This window comes from Helicoverpa armigera, chromosome 12, assembly GCF_030705265.1.
Source record: "Helicoverpa armigera isolate CAAS_96S chromosome 12, ASM3070526v1, whole genome shotgun sequence".
Taxonomy (NCBI): domain Eukaryota; kingdom Metazoa; phylum Arthropoda; class Insecta; order Lepidoptera; family Noctuidae; genus Helicoverpa; species Helicoverpa armigera.
The window spans coordinates 11,871,113-11,892,742 of NC_087131.1; the positions used below are offsets into that span (position 1 = coordinate 11,871,113).

At 37.0% G+C, this 21,630-nt stretch overlaps 2 protein-coding genes across 5 annotated transcripts in view; both read left to right on the plus strand.

The window, feature by feature from the left end:
- The window catches only part of LOC110382021 (V-type proton ATPase 116 kDa subunit a 1), a 161,964-nt gene that overhangs the window by 76,248 nt on the left and 64,086 nt on the right, over nt 1-21,630 (plus strand).
- Nucleotides 1-21,630, plus strand: part of LOC110382309 (uncharacterized) — a 42,466-nt gene that overhangs the window by 18,317 nt on the left and 2,519 nt on the right. For 2 of the 4 annotated variants that reach the window (XM_049838922.2, XM_021342897.3), the window contains exons 3-6: nt 17,300-17,443; nt 18,374-18,535; nt 18,745-18,921; nt 19,151-19,381. In XM_049838922.2, the coding sequence (XP_049694879.1) occupies nt 17,300-17,443; nt 18,374-18,535; nt 18,745-18,921; nt 19,151-19,381 (714 nt within the window). Of the gene's footprint in view, nt 1-17,299; nt 17,444-18,373; nt 18,536-18,744; nt 18,922-19,150; nt 19,396-21,630 lie in introns of all 4 variants that reach the window. The other 2 variants (XM_049838923.2, XM_021342904.3) reach the window with 2 other exon arrangements.

The window sequence follows — 21,630 nt, forward strand, 5'->3', positions numbered from 1 at the left end:
TAAGTATCTATTGAAGGCAAAGTTGAGTGCTATAACGACCCCGACATCGGAACTATTGCTAACAACATAACGTTTGTGACACGATACATGATAAATGTATTGGTGTGCCAAAAATACATTACGTACAATGTAGCTTTCTATGGATACATAGATATTTCTTTAACGCTGTTTCATAACTTAATAGATATTCCGCTTGTATTTTTTTTACGAAGCAACATTATTTGAAGAAAAGCTGTTAAATACTTTTTATATTAAATTATCGTTGATAATAATACCTTTAGTTTTGTTTTATATAAGCTCAAAGCAAAATAAACAGTGTATTAATGTTGTTTACCAAAAACGAAGAGTGATTTCATTGCATTGCAAAAGATTGAAATAAACAGCAAAAATAGGCATTGATACATATTTGTATGTTGCAGCTGTAAATATAAAACCACTGAATTTATAAGGGCATTAGGTAAGTATGCATTTATTTTCGTAAATGCAATACCTTCGTACCTAATATGCATTCATTTGTAATGTCTAAACATAAATTCGATTTTCCTCAAAACTTGACGGCAAGTATTCATCAACAGAGTTTCAAATTCAAGGAGCAGTTGCCAACTAGTATAAAGAGTTATTTACCGAAATGGTGACTAAAATATAACATGGTTTGTGATGGCAGAAGAAATGTTCTACTATTTTAATATAGTATATCCTTCAACTCTGTTTAACTCTATAGTCTGATTAAAATCAATAGAAAATCTATAATTTACTACAAAACTATTACCTTATTCTTTAAAATATTAAACGCAGTAGAAATACATATATTCCAAGTAGTAAATCAACAAGCTTTCGCCCAACTTTAAATACACCGGGTACAGAAAAAAGGCGGCCAACTGATTCAGAAAACTAATTTAACTTAAAATCCCCGAGATCAGAATAAGAGAAGGAAAATACTAACGAAGTTATGCTACAGTTATGCAAATAACAGAAATTGCATTTTCGTCGCGAGTTTTTATAAATATATTTAAAATAATTTTGTAGCTTTTGCTTGTGTGTTGGCGTTATGACTAGTTACAGGATTTTCATTTTTTTTCTTTTTATGGGAGAAAAACTAAAACAAAATTAAGATTCTTCTAATCTAACAGACAGACATGTGTTACTGGGGAGTTTGTTGCACCACTTCTTCTTCCCTGCAAAGACACATAGGAAGTGGTGAAAGGTGGGCGTTTTGAGGGCCGTCTCACAACATAATTTTGACGTTCGAAAAGTGCTGTTTTCAGCCTATTTTGATATTTTTCACAGTATGCTACGGCTTATCACACATTTGTAAATGATTCCTTTTAACATAATATTAAATAAACGAAACAAATTAGCAAAACAGTTCAAATATACAATTATTGCGGTATGAATTACCACAAACCGAAGATAATAAGGACCTATAATAATATAGTTATTGTTTACCTGTTTGTCTGTGTTTACCGACCGATAGCTTCAAGGTATCTTCGTCTCGTTCACGGAAGAAGGAAAGATCAGCGGAGATGTCATAATTCAGGTAGGTCAGGTACCTTCTTGTAGGTCAAGTAACGTACGGTAGGCGTGATCAGTTACTAGAACTAACGACACGTTCGGGTTATTTGTCAAATCAAAACCAATCAAAGGTTTAGCCTTAATTGAGTAGTGATTTAGTTTTCAAAAAGTAGACAGGTTCTAAAGAAGGCATATGAAAGAGCTGGTAACTTTCCTCGTATCCGGTCCCCTGAATACCGGATATTTTAGCGCGGCTCTTTCTTAGGATATTTTGCGTTATGACATCTCCGCTAGTCATTTAGTCCTCCGTGGTCTCGTTTCAGTGTTGAAGTGTCCTAGACCTAATTATATGGTGTCACACAAGAATATACTAGAATTGTCTGGAATGTTCTGTGGTGGCAATATATGTATTTCTCAGAAATGAATGATGTCAAAGTGCTAATTTGGTTTCAGAAATTTGTAATTACAAGAATTTGTTTGAAATTAAACCTCTTTTTTTTGGGATTTAGGATATTCGTTATAATTAGTTTTAGTAGAAAAACTTTGCATATTTTTGACAACATTTTAATAGATTTGGAATCATATTTCAACTTATCGTCCATGCTTTCAAAGCTTTATTATTTTTAAGTTAAGGATTTTTTTCCAAATATGATTACCTTCCTAAATTGATAGCCTTTTTGAAAAAATCATATCTAAACTAGACTATTTCTGTATGCCGAAATAATACTTAATATTTACCACTAATAATAAATAGGATTTTTACTACAAATCCTCGCATCCTCCGGATTTAACAAATAGGTTTCTGTAACGCGATGGAGTGACAACACGGTTTGTACGAAACGGACAATCCCGATACGCATTGTTTTGACATGTGTCAAAAAATTGTAAACATAATCCAATTCTGTTTCATAAAAATCTTTTTTTTTTTGCATATGAATGTATATGTTACAGGTTGAGTTATGTAAGTAATATTAATGTGCAGATAATCAAATCTACACAAAATAAAAATATCTCCTCTGCCTGTCTGTCTGTTTGCGATAACTCAAAAACGACTACATTAACTCCTTTTCCTCCAACTTTCTATAACAGATATTGAGAATGATGCGGAAGGTTTACCCTATAGCCCGCTACTACTTATTAAATTAAATTCAGGGCTCTTAAATATAAGCTACCGCATTGCGGCTTCCCCATAACTGACGCCTGATAAACTAATTTGTGCGCTATCTTTTAACCAGATTAGAAATTCTGTTCCTGCTCTTTGCAAATATTTTAGCCCTTACATAACCCTTTTGTTTTATGTAAGGTAGGTGCCTAATATATGTTTTTGAGTAAAAGCACATGTTTTTTTGTTAAAGCATTTAAAAAGCTCAAACATTTTGAGTTTTTTAAATGCTTTAAGCATTAAGCAATATTTTTTTCATGCTACACAATGGACAACAACAAAACATAATAAAATACAAACCAACACCATTCACAGTAACTCACTATAGCTAAACAAAGGAGTAGTTTCCAGCACTACCTTGGCCTATATTCAAACGGGCGTCAAAAGTTTTTCCAATAAAACAAACAGCAGTGCATTTATCATCTCATGGTCACCTTTGACCGACTACGACTGTCCACATTTTACTTTAGAGAGGCTCACCCTTCGGCTAACTGTCACTTGCGATGGAATCTCAAAGATAAGTGGCTATTTCCATTCCGCAATCAGTGTTAATGTAATTGGGCGTCGTAATCACAGCTTAGTAAATCGGATTTTACAGGTTGGTCACAGCCTTAAAACTACCATTGCTGAACTGCTGCCTCCCTCAAGCTAGGGTAATTTGACCATAATCACCGCGCTAGGCATGCGTTTTAGTGAGCGCAATGTAGGATATTATTAACGTCGAAGAAGACCTTACATGTTAGGTGGCTAATGTTGTAAATTCGGTTGTAGAAAACCAAACCAAAAGCTGCAGCAAGTTTTTTATTTTATTTAGATGTACGATTGAAAATAGTTATGATCAACATCATAACGTTCCAACCCACTTGAACGAGCGAGTGCATTACACGGTAGCGTAAATCATAAATTATTTGTGCAACTAACTGTGAAATACGTCCACTCGTAAATTATGAAATCTCTCAGCTGCAGGCCAAGGATTTGAGACATATTTCTTCGGAGATTTGTGCAGCATCTATTAGATATTTACGAAAGTACATCTTCACTTACTCCCGGGAAATACGAATGTGGTTTGGCTTTTCAGACATACCTATTGCGAGATTCGATTATTTTCATGGATACACCTGCGTTCTGAGGGAACTACTTCGCGAACCTGTTTAAAAGGGAAACTATAGTATATCCTGTAACTATAGCCCATTTTATAACTGTAGCCTAACCATATCTTACAGGATAGCCTTCTTTTATAGGAAAAAAAGATAGAACGCTTCTCTTCCTCTTCTTTCTAATTCTAAGTATTTTTAGTTTTAGTATTTTCCTGATATTAATGCGTTTGACCTACCAAACAAACTATTCAGCTTCATAGTTATAGATTGACTTGAATCATGGGGTCCCTAGTAATAAGGGAAGCGACGACCTACTATGTTTTACGGCCAATAGCAAAACAGATACGCTATCGACGCGGCCCGAAGGGGACAATGATCTATTTAGCAAAAAAAACTATCGTGTATTCTATGTCAGACTTGTTTTGTTCGTAGATAAGGTTCTGTTAATTTTTCTTTTGTTTTGTTAGTTGTTCTGTTGATTGTTCTCCGTGGATTGGATGACAAATGAGAGGTTTTATTTGATTATTCTTTTTCTGGACAAATATCCCAGGGCTGTCAGTTTTCACTAATGAGACCCATGCCATAAGACAAAGTAAGTTCGAACGTTGACTTGACACGCTAATTTGTATGGACGGCCAATTCACAGTTATCGGCTGAAATTATTAAAATGAATTCGTAAACCATCGTGAGCATATCACTGCTCAAATCTTGTCTTTTATCATCTTGCAGAGCTGCGTAACATTCATCTACATATTATTATATTATCTGTAATAAAATCTATGTTTAAAGGCGAGCCAAGAATATCAAAAAAATAATATTTTGTGTGTTATGTTGAGGAAAGTAGCTTTTAAATTTTCTAGAATAATTACATACGCAAATAAAGAGTACCTAAGAGACTAAATAACTTGGTTTGTTAGCTATGGTAACTACGCCTGACAAAGTTTGCATCCCAAAACACACTCATGGACTTGGACTGGAACCTTCTTATGCTTCAAACCAAACCTTTATACTGTGTTTTGACTTCTAAAGTACCCCTATGAAGGAGGAAAGACGAATTTCTCATAGATGTATCAATTCGTCCCGGGCGCGCCCTTGAGCCTGACCTGGTTGCCTTGACCTCGCATTATGGGAGATTACTTGGGTCTATCGATCGAAACTGCAGGTATAGATTATGGTACAATAATAAATTATTATGTTTATTGCTTAGCTGCACTATCTGTGCTTGGACCTCCTTATGTTATGGTGATAAAAAGTAGGGAAAATACAGCTTAAATTTTATTTTTTTTAATTTATTGAATATTTTGAATAAATTAACAGATTTTTTGTAGATGAAAATGAATATGAAATGTTTGTTGTATGCAGGGAGGAAGGAAAGACAGTTGTTTGAAATTCGAAGGTTCTAAGTGGCGGTGGAAAGTCGACGTTTGGATAATTATAGGAAGGAGAGTTCCTATAATTTTATGTGTCGCCCTTTCAAAGTTGTTTCATGTGCGAGTGAAATATTTATCACTAGTAGACACTTATTGACAACATAGTAAAGAGTCCGTTTGTGGAAGTCACACTATTTTAGCTGTTAGCCTATACTAATATTATAAAGAGGAAAACTTTGTTTGTTTGGTTGTAATGGATAAACTCAAAAACTACTGGACCGATTTAAAAAAAATATTTTACCATTAGAAAGCTACATTATCTGCGAGTAACATAGGCTACATTTTATCCCGGTGCGGGCAGTAGCTCCCACGGGATGCGGGTGAAACCGCCGGAAAACGGCTAGTATCTAATAAACGCACACTTGCGCCTACTTAACTTCCGTATACCTATCTGAAATCACAATCAGGACTTTTAGAAAAAAATGAAGTTTCGGTTGCATGGCGACTATCTCTTTTATACGTATGCATGATATTTTTGCTGCCGGTACATATGCATGATAGTAATACAAAGTCCTATATCCAAGCCTCGATTTGTCGTCTCGCGGAATTATTGCTACTTACATATTTTTCCGATTTTTCTTAACATTTTATGTCATGGATTTCTGCAAATTAACGCCTGATTCCATAACTAAAATAGCACAAATATATACAAACGTCACTGTATTTTTTCCCAACATTTTTCGTACAAATTATTGGCATGAATTTGAACTGGCGGTCGCTTTCAGAGTCTCTCCACGCATGTAAACTGTCGAGCTAACAAAATTGGGTCACACATTACGTATTCATACATTAATTTTTGTTCACTTTCAACAGTATAATGTACGTCATTAAAAAGTTAAATAGGTTATTACATTTTTGTCCTTTTTTACTGAAGAACGAACGGTAATATCCTTTTAAAACCACAATATTCGGCCTCCTTTTCCACTCCAGAAATTTTGCCTAATCACAAAGAGATTTTTTTATCTTGTTATATCGTATCGTTTAGAGATGCATACATACACAAGTGTTCAAACTTGAAATTATTTTAAATCTCCTGAGTATAAATAAAACAAAAATAAACAATAGAATCGTGAAGGAGCAAAAATCATTAAAAAAAAATCCTATTTATAAAATTGGGAAGGGTGCTTAAAATTTCCCTCACGCGTACATTAACGACAACATTAAATACACATTCGTATAGCATCATAAAATCGTTTGTCGGGATGCGTTTATGCATGTTAATAACCCATAAATAATCTATTTCCCACGCTTAACTGAAATGTACTTATGACACGTGTATTTATTTCGGGGTGATGCTTCTGATCTACTGGATGAAGTACCTACTAGGTACTGTTTTTGAGGGCCATTTGTAAAAAAGTTCATTTAGTGACGCAATATGAAGCTGCATTCTCGTTTGAAGAAGGCACTTTTTGCAGGTTTCAATCTGCATGGCTGTCATCAAAATTAGTTCTGCCGTTTTATCGTGAAAGCATATCAGGCAGAGTTTCTTTGAAGGACTTAAAGATTTACCCATTCCAAGGAAACAGGTACAAGACACTATGTTTCATAGAAAAGTGATCTATCGTGTACGGGAAACTCAACTCTTGAAAGAAGATAGAAGTAGGTTCTTAGATACTTATCTAAAGTTTCCATCTTTCTTTGACTAATAAACCGTATCTACCGCGGTTTCCTCAAAGCAATTAATACAACGTTCAAAAAGCGAACACGGCAGACATTTTAATGACTCAAAGACTAGAGGTGTGAATCTCGAACGTTCGAGAGTACTTCGTTAGACTGGGAGCCAATTAACTACTCCCATTGTAGAAGTATTTGGTGTTATAGTAGATACCTGTAGTGTACTTGAAAGATCATTTCATGCTGTCTTTTGAGTATTATTAGAGTAATTAATAACTGTTTCGTTTGGTCCCGTGAACAAGGGCCGATCTCTAGGATGTTTGTAACATGTGTGTTGACAGTTGCCTGTGTGAGAAGCATTGTTTTGTGCAAGCAACGACTGCCTTTCTGACCGCCACCATCGAGTTACCGAGCAACCCGGTACCCCTTGACAAGACTTTCAGGCAAAAACATGAGTAAAATTATTGAAATAGTGTAAAATGACATCAAACAATATATTATGGTAGAACTTATCCCCAAAAAGATAGAAACGTGTGGGTTTTGCATATACCTCTAGGGAAGATATGAGATGTCATTGTATGAAACCCGTCAATTTACCTCATGTATTGTTATCCCTGAAAATATAACGTTCGCCAACGTTTGTTATTCTTTCATTAAAATCTACAAGGAAAGCCAACAAATCGGGATTTTGCCTAGTCCTAATTAAACAACTGGGTTTTCTTATAACCTTTTGTAACAAAAGCTTTATATTTGTGACTCCTGCCTTCCTTGTGCCTTCTCATTATAATAAATACATGTTAAGAATATGGAAAACTTTGTTTCTTATAATATGATAAGAATTTATAAATTAGTATTTACCTACTTAATTAAATATCAAAGGAAAAATAAATGTAGATATATTCGTATTCTACGTATAATATCTTTTAAGATTTTTCTCCGTTCAAACAAGTTTTTATAAGTACTTACACTAATTTCGCGTATTATCAATATGGCTGCCGTGGCACACAGGGTGTATGTTTGCTCAAGCTAAACCAATGCAAAGAAGCCCCGTCCTTTTTTCGTTTTTGGTTAAAAATGTTTCAAATGAACTCCAACCTTTTTGGTCTGTTACCGTGTACACGGCAGTTTTTAAAAACTTTTTGTTCCCTCAACAATGTCAGGCAGTGTTTTGAAATTTTGTTTTTTTTTTTTTAACATCAGGGCCAGGCGTTTGAACTCATTAAACTCTTTATAGCCAGTGTAATTGTGACGATAAGGGCTTGGCCAATCTGCGTAGGCTTGAATGTAAGTACACCTACTTTTTTATGGCAAATACCATGAATAAAAATACCTGTTAAGTAAATTGAGTGTACAACACTATGGGTAATTTTAACTTCATGTACAAGTTGTAGTTTAGTTGATTGATATAAATAGTTATAGTAAGGAAAATACCAAGATAAACAAAATTAAGAATGTGGAAAAGGAAAGTCAGAAAATGTCAAAAGACCATGATAAGCCAAAACATGAGTTTATATAACACCATATTAGGATTTATTATATGAGGAAATTTCACAATATCCAGGAAAATTGTAATTACATATAACATTTGCAGGCTTAATTTGCAAATCTGTGCTAATCCTAATTTCGTGTCGTCGCGTCATTTTCCGCGCTATACCTACGAACTGTTTTGTACAACAAACTCATTGCACGAGCTAATTATGTTGTTAATTAAAACATAACAATGCATGATTTAGCCGAAGGGCTATTTTATGTCACATAAATTTTAGTTAATTCAGAGACCAAGCACATTGTCATCAACTAGAACTGGGAATTAACCAAGTATCTGGGATATAAAATGCCAGTACGATGCTCATGGTTTTCTTCCCACATTCTAGATATTTCCAGTTGTTTCTGAATCCTCTCTATAACTTACAGAAATATCTATCACATTATGAATACCATTACATTATATAAACGTGATAAATCGTTCCCCAACATCATAAATAAGGTTGATATCAAATAAGGTGTTATTACGCCAATCCTTGTCGATGTAATCGGGCCTCGTAAACCTGCCGGAGGTAATAAATTATTTATTAATACAATTGTCCCCTTTTATTATTATGGGGAACATTTGGCAGGTCCGAGGATGCCAGGCTGGCACGATGCCAACCGTGCCAGATGTCACTGGCATATTTTGAACACTTAAATTTTGTTTGGGTGTATTTTTTGGCAATTTTTCAGCCATGATTGCCTATATTTTATGTGGTTACTGCAATATCGCCAAAAGTGGGTTTTTGTTACATGTTTTATTAATGGCCGGTCGTAACTAAGTAGTTATTGAAATTATGGCAGTATATAATGTTTGTATTTTATTGAGTTGGCCAGGGTATGGTTTTATTGTAGGACCCACATACTTATTTACAATTTTGTTAAGCATAACAGTAGAGGGAAATCGTGATAATTAATATTTTACAACAGGAAATTACACGTGGGTGACACTTTTGCCAACTTTACCGTAATCTAATTTCCTTATGACTTACCTATTCCACCGAATATCAAACGCCATACCTCAGGTATTACGAACATAATTTACAATGGTCATGATGCATCTCTCCACCTTTTAAATTCTTTAAATCGTTTATAGTCCATGGATAAACATATCAACAATGGCACTTAATAATAATATCATTCATCTTCCTACTACCTGACCTTGTCAATAGTCAGATTTTCTGTATTCTGATTACCCAGTAGCGTCTGCTAAAAGTGTTCAAACCAAACCCAGGACTCACTAATTTAATGTGTTTTCCGAAATACGGAAGAAGACATAAAAGGTAGACCATTCCTGGATTGACCGCACCAAACGTTGCTTAACCCAATGAGACTGTTATGTAGCCTCGAGTTCCAATATTAATATCAATATTTTTTCAATTTCTGATATCTTCAAAAAGGAAACGTTCACAGCTTGCTAAGTGATTTTCCACTAGCTCTCAGAAAACTGTAATTACAAAGATTCTAAAGATTTATTTCGTTTCATCTTTGCTGGTTCATTAAGAGATTTTTCTTCCGTTTTTATAATCTCGCTTTGAGGTTTAACTAGTAATTAACTTTGAGTTTAATCCTCGAAATTGCCGACGCTTCTGTACGAGGTAAATACAACAAATGTATTTAAGTAGGTGTTTTAGTACCTACGCGGTGTTGGCTTTGAACAGGCTTCATACGGCTTGCTCTAATACTTTGCGAAGGCTCACAAAGTTTGTTTTATTTATTGCTTTTAGCTACCGATCCTTTCTATGGAATTCTTGGGTACAACTTTGTCAAGATTCTTAATACAATTTTCCGATACTCAAAGAGAATATAATGCTTGTGCATTTCAGTTGTAAGTTCATAAATACACCCACGCTACAGAATACCTGCTTCAAAGAAACTATGTCTTTATCATTCTGTCTTTGCATTTCGTTTCAAAAGTTGTAAGGCAGCACACATATATCCTACAGCATAATATGTACGGACTACCAACATTGTTCCTCCTAAGAGCCACTTGAAACTCCCTCCTAAACTTGAGCAAAGAATTTATAATAACAACCCGCCTTTTTTAAACTTCCCACGTGCGTTCTTTAGAAATATCTGAAATTCCCTTCGAAGTGGAAAATGTTACTCTTCTATATTGCGAATTTTCGCGTCGTCAACGTAAATTAACTGGCAGTCGCAGACATATATCTTTATGTTAAGAGGCAAGCTATATGTGACCTTATCTCAGTAGCTTTAAGGTTGCTTTTAGGTCTTGTAGAAGGAGGTTAAGTAGACTCATTTGAAAGGGTGTTACGAAGACGTAGTCTTTGTTTTATGGAACTGGAAAAGGCTTGATGGAAAACATGGCTGTGTTTGGACATCTGTATACTACGTACGAAATAAGAATGGAGGCTGCAGCGTCTTGGAGTTCTCATTTAGCCTTCAAACTCTTTTGTATTGAAGCTACTGGCATTGTTTGTGCCTTGCTATAAGATGAAACTAACGTAACAGAGCGTAGGAACCATTCTTTGCTGCTATGATTGAGTTTTCATCTTGAGGAAAAGTCACAAGATATACCTACCTAAGCAGAGTTAAATAAATGTGTCCTTAAAATGTAGATGAAATAATTCATGTAATTAAGAATTTGTTAATTAACCTGGCGAGAATAATTGCTTGCACATCTGTTTGATGTAGGTAATAATATTGTAGCTTCTAGCCTTGCCTCGGAAGCCAAGTAATAATAATGCTCTCATTAACAATGTAATAATGTCTGCAGCATCTCTGAAATCTATTTAGCCTTAATTACCTAATGAATTAAATAGTGTTATGGTTTAAACAAAATTATAGCTTAGTTATATCTACCACCATTAAATTGATAGATTGAAATCGATAATATCTTTCAATCGCTCATAGGTCGTTACGGGTCATAGTACACATAAAACTACAGCATAAAACACATCGCAGTTATGTCACAGCCACATTAACGTACATACACTTCTAAAAATACACTTACTTGACCTAAAAACACAGTTTAACAGCAATAGTATTGCATTTTACTGCACTTAGTAGTGGGTATAATCTTAATTTGCCACCGAACATATGTACGTAACTGAATTCGCAGTTACGGAAACGCCTGCATAAAATTTTATAGCAATATCCCGGTTAAGCGGACCATTGCGCTTTTGTTTTGTCACGTTCGCATTTCAAAAATAAAACGTTCCATTATTCCTAAATGTTGTTCTCTTTTTAAGCGTTGTTTATAATTTTATTTTTGAAAAAAGTTCTTATATAATGTTCTGCATTTGAGTTCACCGTAGCAGACTGGTTTCATAAGCTAATTGGCGATAGAAATCTGCTAATAACCTTTGTTCAGGCGTCGGGTATGACAGCCGACCTCGGGTTCTGACCTCGTCAGAACTATAGCAACATAGTTCGCTTCGCTGTTAGGCAGCTAAATCGAATTGTAGATTAGTTGCCGACGTTAGATTTGAACTAGGAGTTATATTCTGATGAATGTGTGGGCGAGTTGATGTTTTCATATGTCGCTAGCTGTTTCTCTTCACATCCAGTAGAAATAACTTCCCGCATCCGGATAAAATGCAGCCTGTATTAGCTGGGGATAGTGTAGCTTCCAACGGGGAAGGAATTTTTCTAATTGATTCTTTAGTTGTGGAACCTTTGGTGCAAACAAAGACACAAATCCTCGTTAGGTATACCTATGACTGTAGATGAGTAGAATTGGCTTAGCTTTAGTGATCTATTTATTAAATAAGAATATTATTTATCCCATTACAATAAATGTCAGAATTTTCACTGACATTCAACTTTCTGTGAAGTTCAAAAACAGCATCTGATACTTCAGTCCCCAACTGATAAAAAATTCTCTATCATTCCCTCGGAAAGCCAAAAAAACAAATTGTTATGATACTCAAGGTATCTTTCAAGTACACTCACCACCAAAAGTCGGATCGCAATCGGGATATCATCGTAACAACACGATTATTTGAGAGCCAAGAGGTTCTCCAATATAACATCGAAGAGGTCCTTGTAATAAGGGGCTCATGGCTACAAACAATGTAAGGTAATACGAGGAGGGTTGCCACACGTACTAAAAAATATATCGTACTATATTTCAATCAATTGTACTACACTCATGTTAGACAAAAATACTATTTTTTTTTCAGCTGTCGTATACGAAATATTTTAGAAATACTTTCGTGACAGCAAAAAATGTGCATGGAGAAATAAATAATGATTAAAAATTAATGTGTACTTTTTTTCTCCTGATCTCCTCTAATATACTTACCTACTATACTTTTTCATATTTGAAAACAAATTATACCTAGTTTTGTTTTTAAAGGTGGCAACCCCACATACGATGTAAGTAGGTACAGTCGCGTAGAAAATGTTCAACATATTTGCTAGCAAAGTGACTCTTATTGCAACGCTTTTACAAAATGGTTGTTATGCACCAGTGGCTTTTACTTTGCGTTTAGTTATTGCTCTTGGAAGGTAATGTGTTACCTTGCTTTTTATTTTATTTTTACAAAAGAGTAGCCTTTTTTAAAAGAAAGAGTAGATATTTTTGTAAAGAATTAAAAACGTTTTTTCTACAGTTATTGCTTTTTCCATAAGTTATCATTGCAATTGCTTCATTGATGGCAATTGGGCCTAGTATTAACGTAAAGTAAAAGGAACTTTGGCGCAGAAAATGTGTCTTTTATTGTACGTTGACTTTGCCTTCTCTTGTTTCTTCCAAAATCACTCACTTAAATGGTGCATCCCCACCTAACTAAATTAACATAATTTTGCCTGCGCCTGTCCCTACCCAACTACAACAATAAAACGTATTCATACGTAACAGCTTGCCTTGCGGCCGAGAAGCCTTGCGGACACAGATATGGTCTAGTTCCTACATACAGACATACACACAGGCATATATGCGTATATGGGCATACTTGATGGCTAAATTGTTGGACCATATGGCGTCTGCCGCTTATAGCAAGCAATGGAGAAATATTTGAGAATTGTGGCTTTATAAGGGGTGTTAACTTGGCAAGATGTGTTTAAGGAAATTGTTTATACATATAGAGCTGGCTGTTCCCAACCTCCAGTTGTGGTAACTACTCGGCACACCCAGATAACAAATCCAAACTAATATTATCCAAACTAATATTATAAATGCGAAAGTAACTCGGTCTGTCTGTCTGTCTTTCTGTCTGTCTGTCTGTCTTTTCTTCACGCCTAAACTACTGAACCGATTTGTGTGAAATTTGGTACAGACATAGTTTGAAACTTGAGAAAGGACATAGGATAGTTTTTATTACAAAAAAAAATACAAATTAAATTATTCCGGACATATAGCGCCATCTATTGGTCAAATCAAAAATCTGCTGGTAGTCACTATTCCACGCGAACGAAGTTGCGGGCAAAAGCTAGTATTCTATAAACCTACCCCGATAAAAAGGGTATCTGCACTGAAATATTTTTGAAAGCGGTGATGTGGTTCCTGAGTTTCACGAATTTAAACAAAGTTAATATTACTATAATCAAATTACTCCTTGATGATCGCCTATATCCTTTACCTCAATCAAGAACCAAAAAACAAGCAACTTGGTTTGCTTAATAACTATGTTCTTCAGTTCCATCATCATCATCATCATCATCAGCCTATCGCAGTCCACTGCTGGACATAGGCCTCTCCAAGTGCACGCCACTGAGATCGATTTTCGGCTTCTCGCATCCAGCTCCTGCCAGCCGTCTTGCGCAAGTCATCTTCAGTTCCATAGATCGAAGTTATTTGACCAGTGCTAAATCAACACTGGTTCACACGAGCATTTGAACTTATCTTCAAAAGTAAATGTTAGTTTGACTTACTGAAACTCGGTTCATCTGCTATTCAGTGAACTATAGTGGGAAATGGTTTTAATGGTTAATCAGTTTACCTACGAATTATTGTGTTAGGAACGGAATTTCGGATGAATGCTACTGTCCACAAATGTACACAATATGACAAGTGACAATCTATACATATAAAAGAAAGTCGTGTTAGTTAAACTACTTGTAGCTCAAGAATGGTTAGAACCGTTTACCCGAAAATTTTGTAACCATCCGGCTACGGGAAGCAGTTATATCTTATATCTTTCAGTGTTGCTATGTTCTTAGTTTCGGATTTATAAGACATACTTTACAAACAAAAAAAAAGAAACGTGTTTATTTTCACGCATAACAAACACCAATCTAATCGTTCTCAATTAATTAACTTATCACGTAAATACCGTACACTATCCATTAGTAATCCGCTTAGAAATAATCTCCACACTCTCTTTTATCCACCACTTAAACTCTTATAGCTAATCCAACAGAACTTTAATAATGTCCCATTTAGTTACAACCGACCTATTTGCTGGAAAACTTGGAGAAAAAAAAGAAAAAAAAACGCTGAACGCGAGAGAAGTTCCAAGGCTCCGTTCTCAATCGAACGTCGAGTTCGCTTCCGGTGAAGCCTAGTTCCGGTGGTTCCGCGTCGATTGTATAACATAAGCTATGTTTATTAGCTTGCCTTGTAAAGTAATAAGCGTTTTGTTGAGTTTATAATGTTTTTATTGGTTTGGGTTTTTAAGTGATTTGTAAGTTCTTATTTGATTTAGGTACTTAGGTACTAATTGCGTGAATTTTCGGAGTTTTTTAATGTTTTCGTAATTCTTCATTGGGTTAAGTGATAAATAATCGGTATTATTATACAGAATTTGAAGACTGTCAATCAGCTTACATAAACAAAACAAAATTCAATCACAAAATAATGGTTGCAATCTGCACAAAGGTCGTTTTATGACAGATCACAAGTATGTGTTTATAATATGACATGAAATCATCGAATGACATAAAATAATGATCTCAACAGAAACACACAATAGAAACTGCCTTTTCTCCTTGCAAAATATTAATCTGCCAGGAAGACTTCAACAGCCTAAATTCTAAAAATTTACACTCAAACCACATTCACCAATCCCTAAACGGAAAATAGGTCCAGATCGGGTCCTAGATAAGGAATTCAATGCTCCCTTGGTCCCTGGCAGCGAGCATATCTGTTCAATCCAAGGACGTTGAAAGGTCGAGCGTGATTCGATTTCAGACGACCGATGTCTCCACTCGACTGTGCCAAAGGTGACTTCCGATTATAGATTCGAAATGAAAGCTTTGGGGAGATATTGTGAAGTGGTGTTGAGTTTTTGAGTCATTAATTAAGATTAGAGATAGGTACACTCAAAGATACAAGACCTATGCTGGTTTGCTTACCTAACTATCAGAAATATGGGAATCGAAAGGTATTCTTACTGTTGAAAGTTGCTAAGTCTGCTCTTGGTAGCCAGTCCTTATACAGGTTCCTAAAAAAAGAAAATCTATAAGAAAAGAGCAACATCCTTAACCTTGTCACAATTAAAAGTTTTCTAATATCATTAGTGTTAACATAAAAAGGTCATAAAATTATAATTAGTTTTGTTTGAGCCAACACTATCGTATTGCCGCTGACGGTAAGTGGGAAACTTTACTCTTTGATGTTCTCATTAACACCTTCAAATAACTTGTCGTGTACTTTCAAGGTTTCCTGTTAGCCTGGTACCTACAACTTAGAAAAGTGTTCTGAGAAAAAGGAAAGGTCTTTTTCGGAAAATAGATGCGCTATTTTTGGCACATTAATGAGTTCTGGTGATTGGATACTGTTAAATATAAGTTTTTTAAAGTTATACTAAATATGGTTGGGGTATCCTTTTACATCAGCCCTTTTCAGTTGCTACTCCGTGATCGTATAATGTTTCACTAAAGTAACAGAACCTGGATGACCGAGTTTTGCTGTTTTTTTTTCTAAATCTAAAAAGTTCGATTTATCGCCCTGGACTGAAAAAATACAACTTTATAAACGGTCATTAATTGGGAGCTTTAGTAGCCTGTGTGCTCACTCTTTTCGAAAGCCGCTAACTTTTCTCAAAAGGACTCTGTAGCTAATGAACCTAAGTACTACTTAAAGACTCCACAAAACCTGTGAGCCAATTAATTATGTGGTAAGCTCCGAATAGTTCCGTCCAGCTTAGGTTTGGATCAAGAGAGACACTTCAAACCCTTGCCAAGAGTTTAGCTTCAATCCCCCATCGTACCGTACATACGGCTTTTGTCCACCTCAGGCATGTACGACTAATCTTCTTTCGATTTTAAACTTGAGCATAAAAAACAAATGAAAGGTATTATGTACCTATTTATAACCACGTTTCTGATACGTGCAGTAAATCGTAAAAAAAAAAAAGGGAAAATATTTGATGTGCCAAAAATATTAATAAATTCTCAAGAGTTCGAAACGTTCCGTTTATTTTTAGGTCTCATGGGAATTCCACGACATTCTCATAATTAATTTGACTACTGTCTGAATATATCTTGGTCGCCAGCGCTTCTGACTAATGGTGTACGAAAATATCATGAATGTTATCTACATAAATATAGTTTATGCTATTATGTTAAAAGATTTTGTCATAATGTGTGAGAATAAAAGAAAATATGAAGAAGAAATAATGCTCGAACCTCAGGCTTCTTGTATGCCAATGTCACATTCTTCCTGACTCCTCACTGTCTGTAAGGACCATTCGATATACACGTTGTTATAATAAGAGACCAATTGCTTTGGAATCTTTCCAGGAAACGATCAGGATTCAGATATTGCATCTTGCGCAATTGAATCTAGTAACATCTTCTACTAAACCCACACCTTTTTTTTTAACGACGTCAAAAATCGTCAAATGACCCCTCCCGCTGTGGGTTAGCAGCGGTGATGGGAGTGTCAGACTCTTACTGACTAAAAACCGTCGTGTTCCGTCGTAGGTAATTTATGTACCAGGGCCGCAGTATCTCTTCCGAACAACCCGCAGACTAAACCCACATCTCACTCCTACAACTTTGTTCTATTTCTAATACCTTTAGCTAACCAGCTGTTGCTTCGTTTCCAGAGAAGGGCATGTACCTGGGGTCACCGTGCGAGTTCACGTGCAACCCGAAGCTCATGCACGTGTACTGTGACCCCACCACGACGACCTGCCAGTGTGACCCCAAGCACCCCGTCTCCGTGGGGGTGGCACAGGGATGCGCTAAAGGTATGACATCATCTATAGTGTGGTTAGTGGAAACAAGCCAAAAACTAAGTAAAAAAGGCAAAAGTTTAAAGTCTAAATCGTTCATTGAAATTAGGCTAATTAAGTGACCACTTTTTTACGTCAAAAAGTAGATAAGGATAACACTCCCAAAAACACTTGCATCGAATCCTAACTCTATGGCTAGAAAGAAGATGGTGGTATGCCTAGAAAGAAGAAACGATGATGAACTTCTAGCAATTCGGCTTTCATTTACATTATTCAATTTCAATTTTTACTCATCTACAAAATCATCTACGTATAAGTAGTGTGATAAGCAGAAATAAGACTTAACATAAAGTGTAGAATTTTGACCCATAGCTCCGAGCACGATACAAAAGCGTGCTTGTATCTCATTTCAATTTCTAACTATGTATTCTTCTTTTCGTGCAAGTGGTAACGTCTGCGATGTTAAACCAAACAGCATTTGCATATAATTAACATGCTTTAACTCGCTGTCTCGATGTCCAGAACCTCAACATTTCTTAAATAAATATGAAGAAAATGTATGACGTCCTTTCGACCTTAAATAGGTTAGACATCACAATATCACATTTCAGAAATTGATTACAAAAGCCGTAACGAATATTTGACATCACGTTTCCAAAACCTTTGTTAAACGTCACGTGTCTTCGCAATAGAAACCTCAGAATAATACTTGTTGGAATAAAACTGTTCAATCGTTTCCATTATTTGTGAGTTTGTGAGCCTTCGAGCCGGGAACTCCCAAGGTCTCCTTTTATCCCTTTTAGAACAAGTTGCGTTGTTCAAAACTTGGGTGAACAACTGATAGACTGTTGTACAAGTATATTGTGTTTTGCTGAATGTTAGATAACATTCTACTTTGCTGTATTGAAATATTGGCTATTTAGGTGTTTTTGTTTGTATTTTCAGCGAAGAAATTGGGTGAGCAGTGTTTCTACCGGGAGACGTGTAAGGCGTTCGACACCCACGCGTCGTGTGTGCAGGTCAACCACAACGCGTACTGCCAGTGCGACGCCGGGTACCACCAGACCAGCCACACCAGACCCACTTCCAGAATCTTCTGCACCGAAGGTAACTTCATTTGAATAAACTGTTCAACTGTTGGACTAGATTAGTTACAGCACCAAAGCATTACGAATATTCGACATCAAACTGTGAAGTCTGAAACTGTGAAGGACCACCTGAAAGGAGTTATCTTAAAGACAATAGTCATACAGTATAGAGGAGTCTTTTGAAAACTTCGATTGTTATATGTAGAAAACTGTCTTTTCTGTCTCCAGACCTGGTGTTGCTGACGGCCGACATGCCGACGCTGCTGGGCGTGGCGTCGGGCATCTTCGTGCTAGGCGGGCTGCTGTGCATGGTGCTGCACCTGTACACCAAGGCGCGCTACCACCCCACGCACCTCGCCGACGCCAGGCTCACGCCGCCCTGTCTCTACTCGCTCAATGATACAGGTCGGATAGATGCGTCTGCTAGAACTTAAATGGTTTTAAGCTAGCCTGTATATGATAGACAGTCTTTAATGTACGCAGATAAGTAAAAATTGAAACCCAATTGTAATTCTAATGTCCAATAGTAGTTTAAGCTCAAAATATCTTAGCCTGTGCTAGTCTGGACCTTTTGTTGTAATGTACATATTGTACATAGGAGTTTGTGTGTCGCTATGAGCTAGTGTGTGCGCAGGAGGCACGCTGAGCGCGACGCGCGCGTCGTCCCGCGCGTCGTCGCGCAGCGGCTGCACGAGCGGCACGCTGGAGGCGGAGACGAGCTCGCGGCGCGCGTCGCGGCGCGGCGTGGCGGTGTCGGCGTCGCGCGCAGGTGCGGCGCGCACGGCGGCCATCTTGCTCATCTCGCGCCACCTCAGGGCCGTAAGGCGGGACGGCGGCGCGCACCCGCCTAAGTGCGCCGCCAAAGGTGATCTGGATAATGTATGCGGCGCGGTCCCATCATCTGCACGTCTCGGTGTCCGGCCCCGCCGGCTCCCGTGCCCGGCCTCCATGCCGGCCGGCTCCGGAACATTGGGACCTGATCTCGTTCGAACGACTGAGATTTTAAGGAATCTTTCATTGATATGCATGTGACAACTGTCAGTGATCTGAAGTTTATCAAATAGTTAAACTTCAGCTCATGGCACTTTACAGTTTAATTTAAGGACAGACAATCAGAGAGTAACCACAACCCAAAACAAGCAACAAAATTCCAAAGCCATCTCTCTGAGACTGTGAGCCCTAGGAGCAGGCGCGGCATGGGGGGAGGGCGGGCGCATGTGTCGTCGTCGGCCGTGTCCGTTAGATGTTGCGTCTCGGTGTTAGCGACCAGGACTGACTCCAGTCTGCGACTGACCACCACTCCACCGCCGAATATGCTGAAATAAATCCAATGGTGTTGAATATTCGTGCATTTTGGCACTTGAGCAATCCCACAGGTATTGGAATTTGGATACCACCAATTCCCTTTAACGTCCTGAGTTCAATGATTTCGAGTCTGCAAAATATCCATCAATATGCAACCACCCAACAATGAAGGCTCTGTCAACACAAAGAAGTAAGGGATATATTGATCGTTTTATTTAGACCCGTTGATCGTCTATCCTCTTTATTTACCTACATACATACACTGGATACTAAAAGAGGCTAAGCTATTAACACTTATTTTTCATAAAGGGCCTGCAATACCATGCCATGACCTAACAAATTCTGAAATATTCCACGAATATGTGCAGGAAAATTTTATGTTCAACTTCAGTAACTGAAGTTTCCTGTTTACCACATTGATGTCTATTAATATTTCAAGAACCTATTCTTTGATTTCTTGTCTCTCGAGCGTTGATGCTCTTACATCATTCCACGTTTCACGTTGAAGTGTTTCCACGCTAGGTTGTTGTTCTCAGCATATTTGGCGGCAGTCATTTCTGGCGTAAGTACGGCTTACTGTGTGTGAGGCTTTACTCGTGGCTGCGGCTTGTGGAGCGTGGCGCGACAGTCGCAGGATGAAGTGCGGCGCGAGCAAGATGGCCATGGTCCTTTCTGTCTTTCTATTTCCCACACGCCTTATTTGTATGTGCTAACGAAACTGAAGATGAAAAATCATGACTTGAAGATGGCAGACTTTGCCAGAAATGTAAATGTATGTATTTTCAATTTGCTTCACACTTTACACAGTGCTGCATGGAAGTTGATCGCTTCGACTGATTCCATTTTCTGACACAATTACTAAAATAACACCGATATTAATCAGGATATTTTATATTCTCACAAAGTCACACAGTTTAAACTCTTAGCTTGTACTCAACATGAACGCAGTCAGGATCATGCAATCGATATCGATAGTCACAATTCACACGCTCTTGCAGCTGACCTCGAACAATAACTCTGCGATTGACATACATGTAGTACTGTTCGCACAATCGGAGGTGGGCGAAAGCTTCAGTTTCATGGGCCCAACGCCCCTGACGACCTCACTGGATAAAACTTTTATCGGGAACATAAATATTGAAAATATATGAGGATCTCATACACTTTTGATGTTTTGGTTGCCGCTAATGGGGTTACGAAGTGCCTTCGTCAAGGGGTGTCACTGCTTCTTCGCTTATATTTGTTACACCTCACTGGCTGTGCATGTAAGCGTACGCTTTCACTCACCTATATGTTCTTTGGAGCCCAACATAAGTACAGATTGACAAACACATAATTTTCAAGGGTTTCAATTACTTACCCACTCTCAAAAATGACACGAATAAAATCTGAATTTTACTTTTCCCTGATCGAAACTCAAATTTCCCAAACGGACATCTTAAAATCATTTCCTATCTCAGTAAGATCTTCAAAGAAAATTCCGGCAACTATTGATATGTGTGATTCCTCAAAGGTGAACGCCTCAATCTAAGTTAACAGTTCCAAACATCAATGATCATTCTATGTATCTGTTATACTATTTCTGAAACAAATATCTTCAAATGTTGGACAAGGATAATGTTTTATTTTTCAATTATGTAGTTTGGCTATTTCCAACATTCTTCCGAATAATCTGTGAGTAGTTAGATGGAACCTGAGTAGTTCCAAGTATTTAGACATTGCTGTGATTACAAGTATTTAGGACCTACACCTTACATTTAAGAGTATTAAACTCATGACGAGTTGTTTAGGTACTGACTGTTGTCTCCT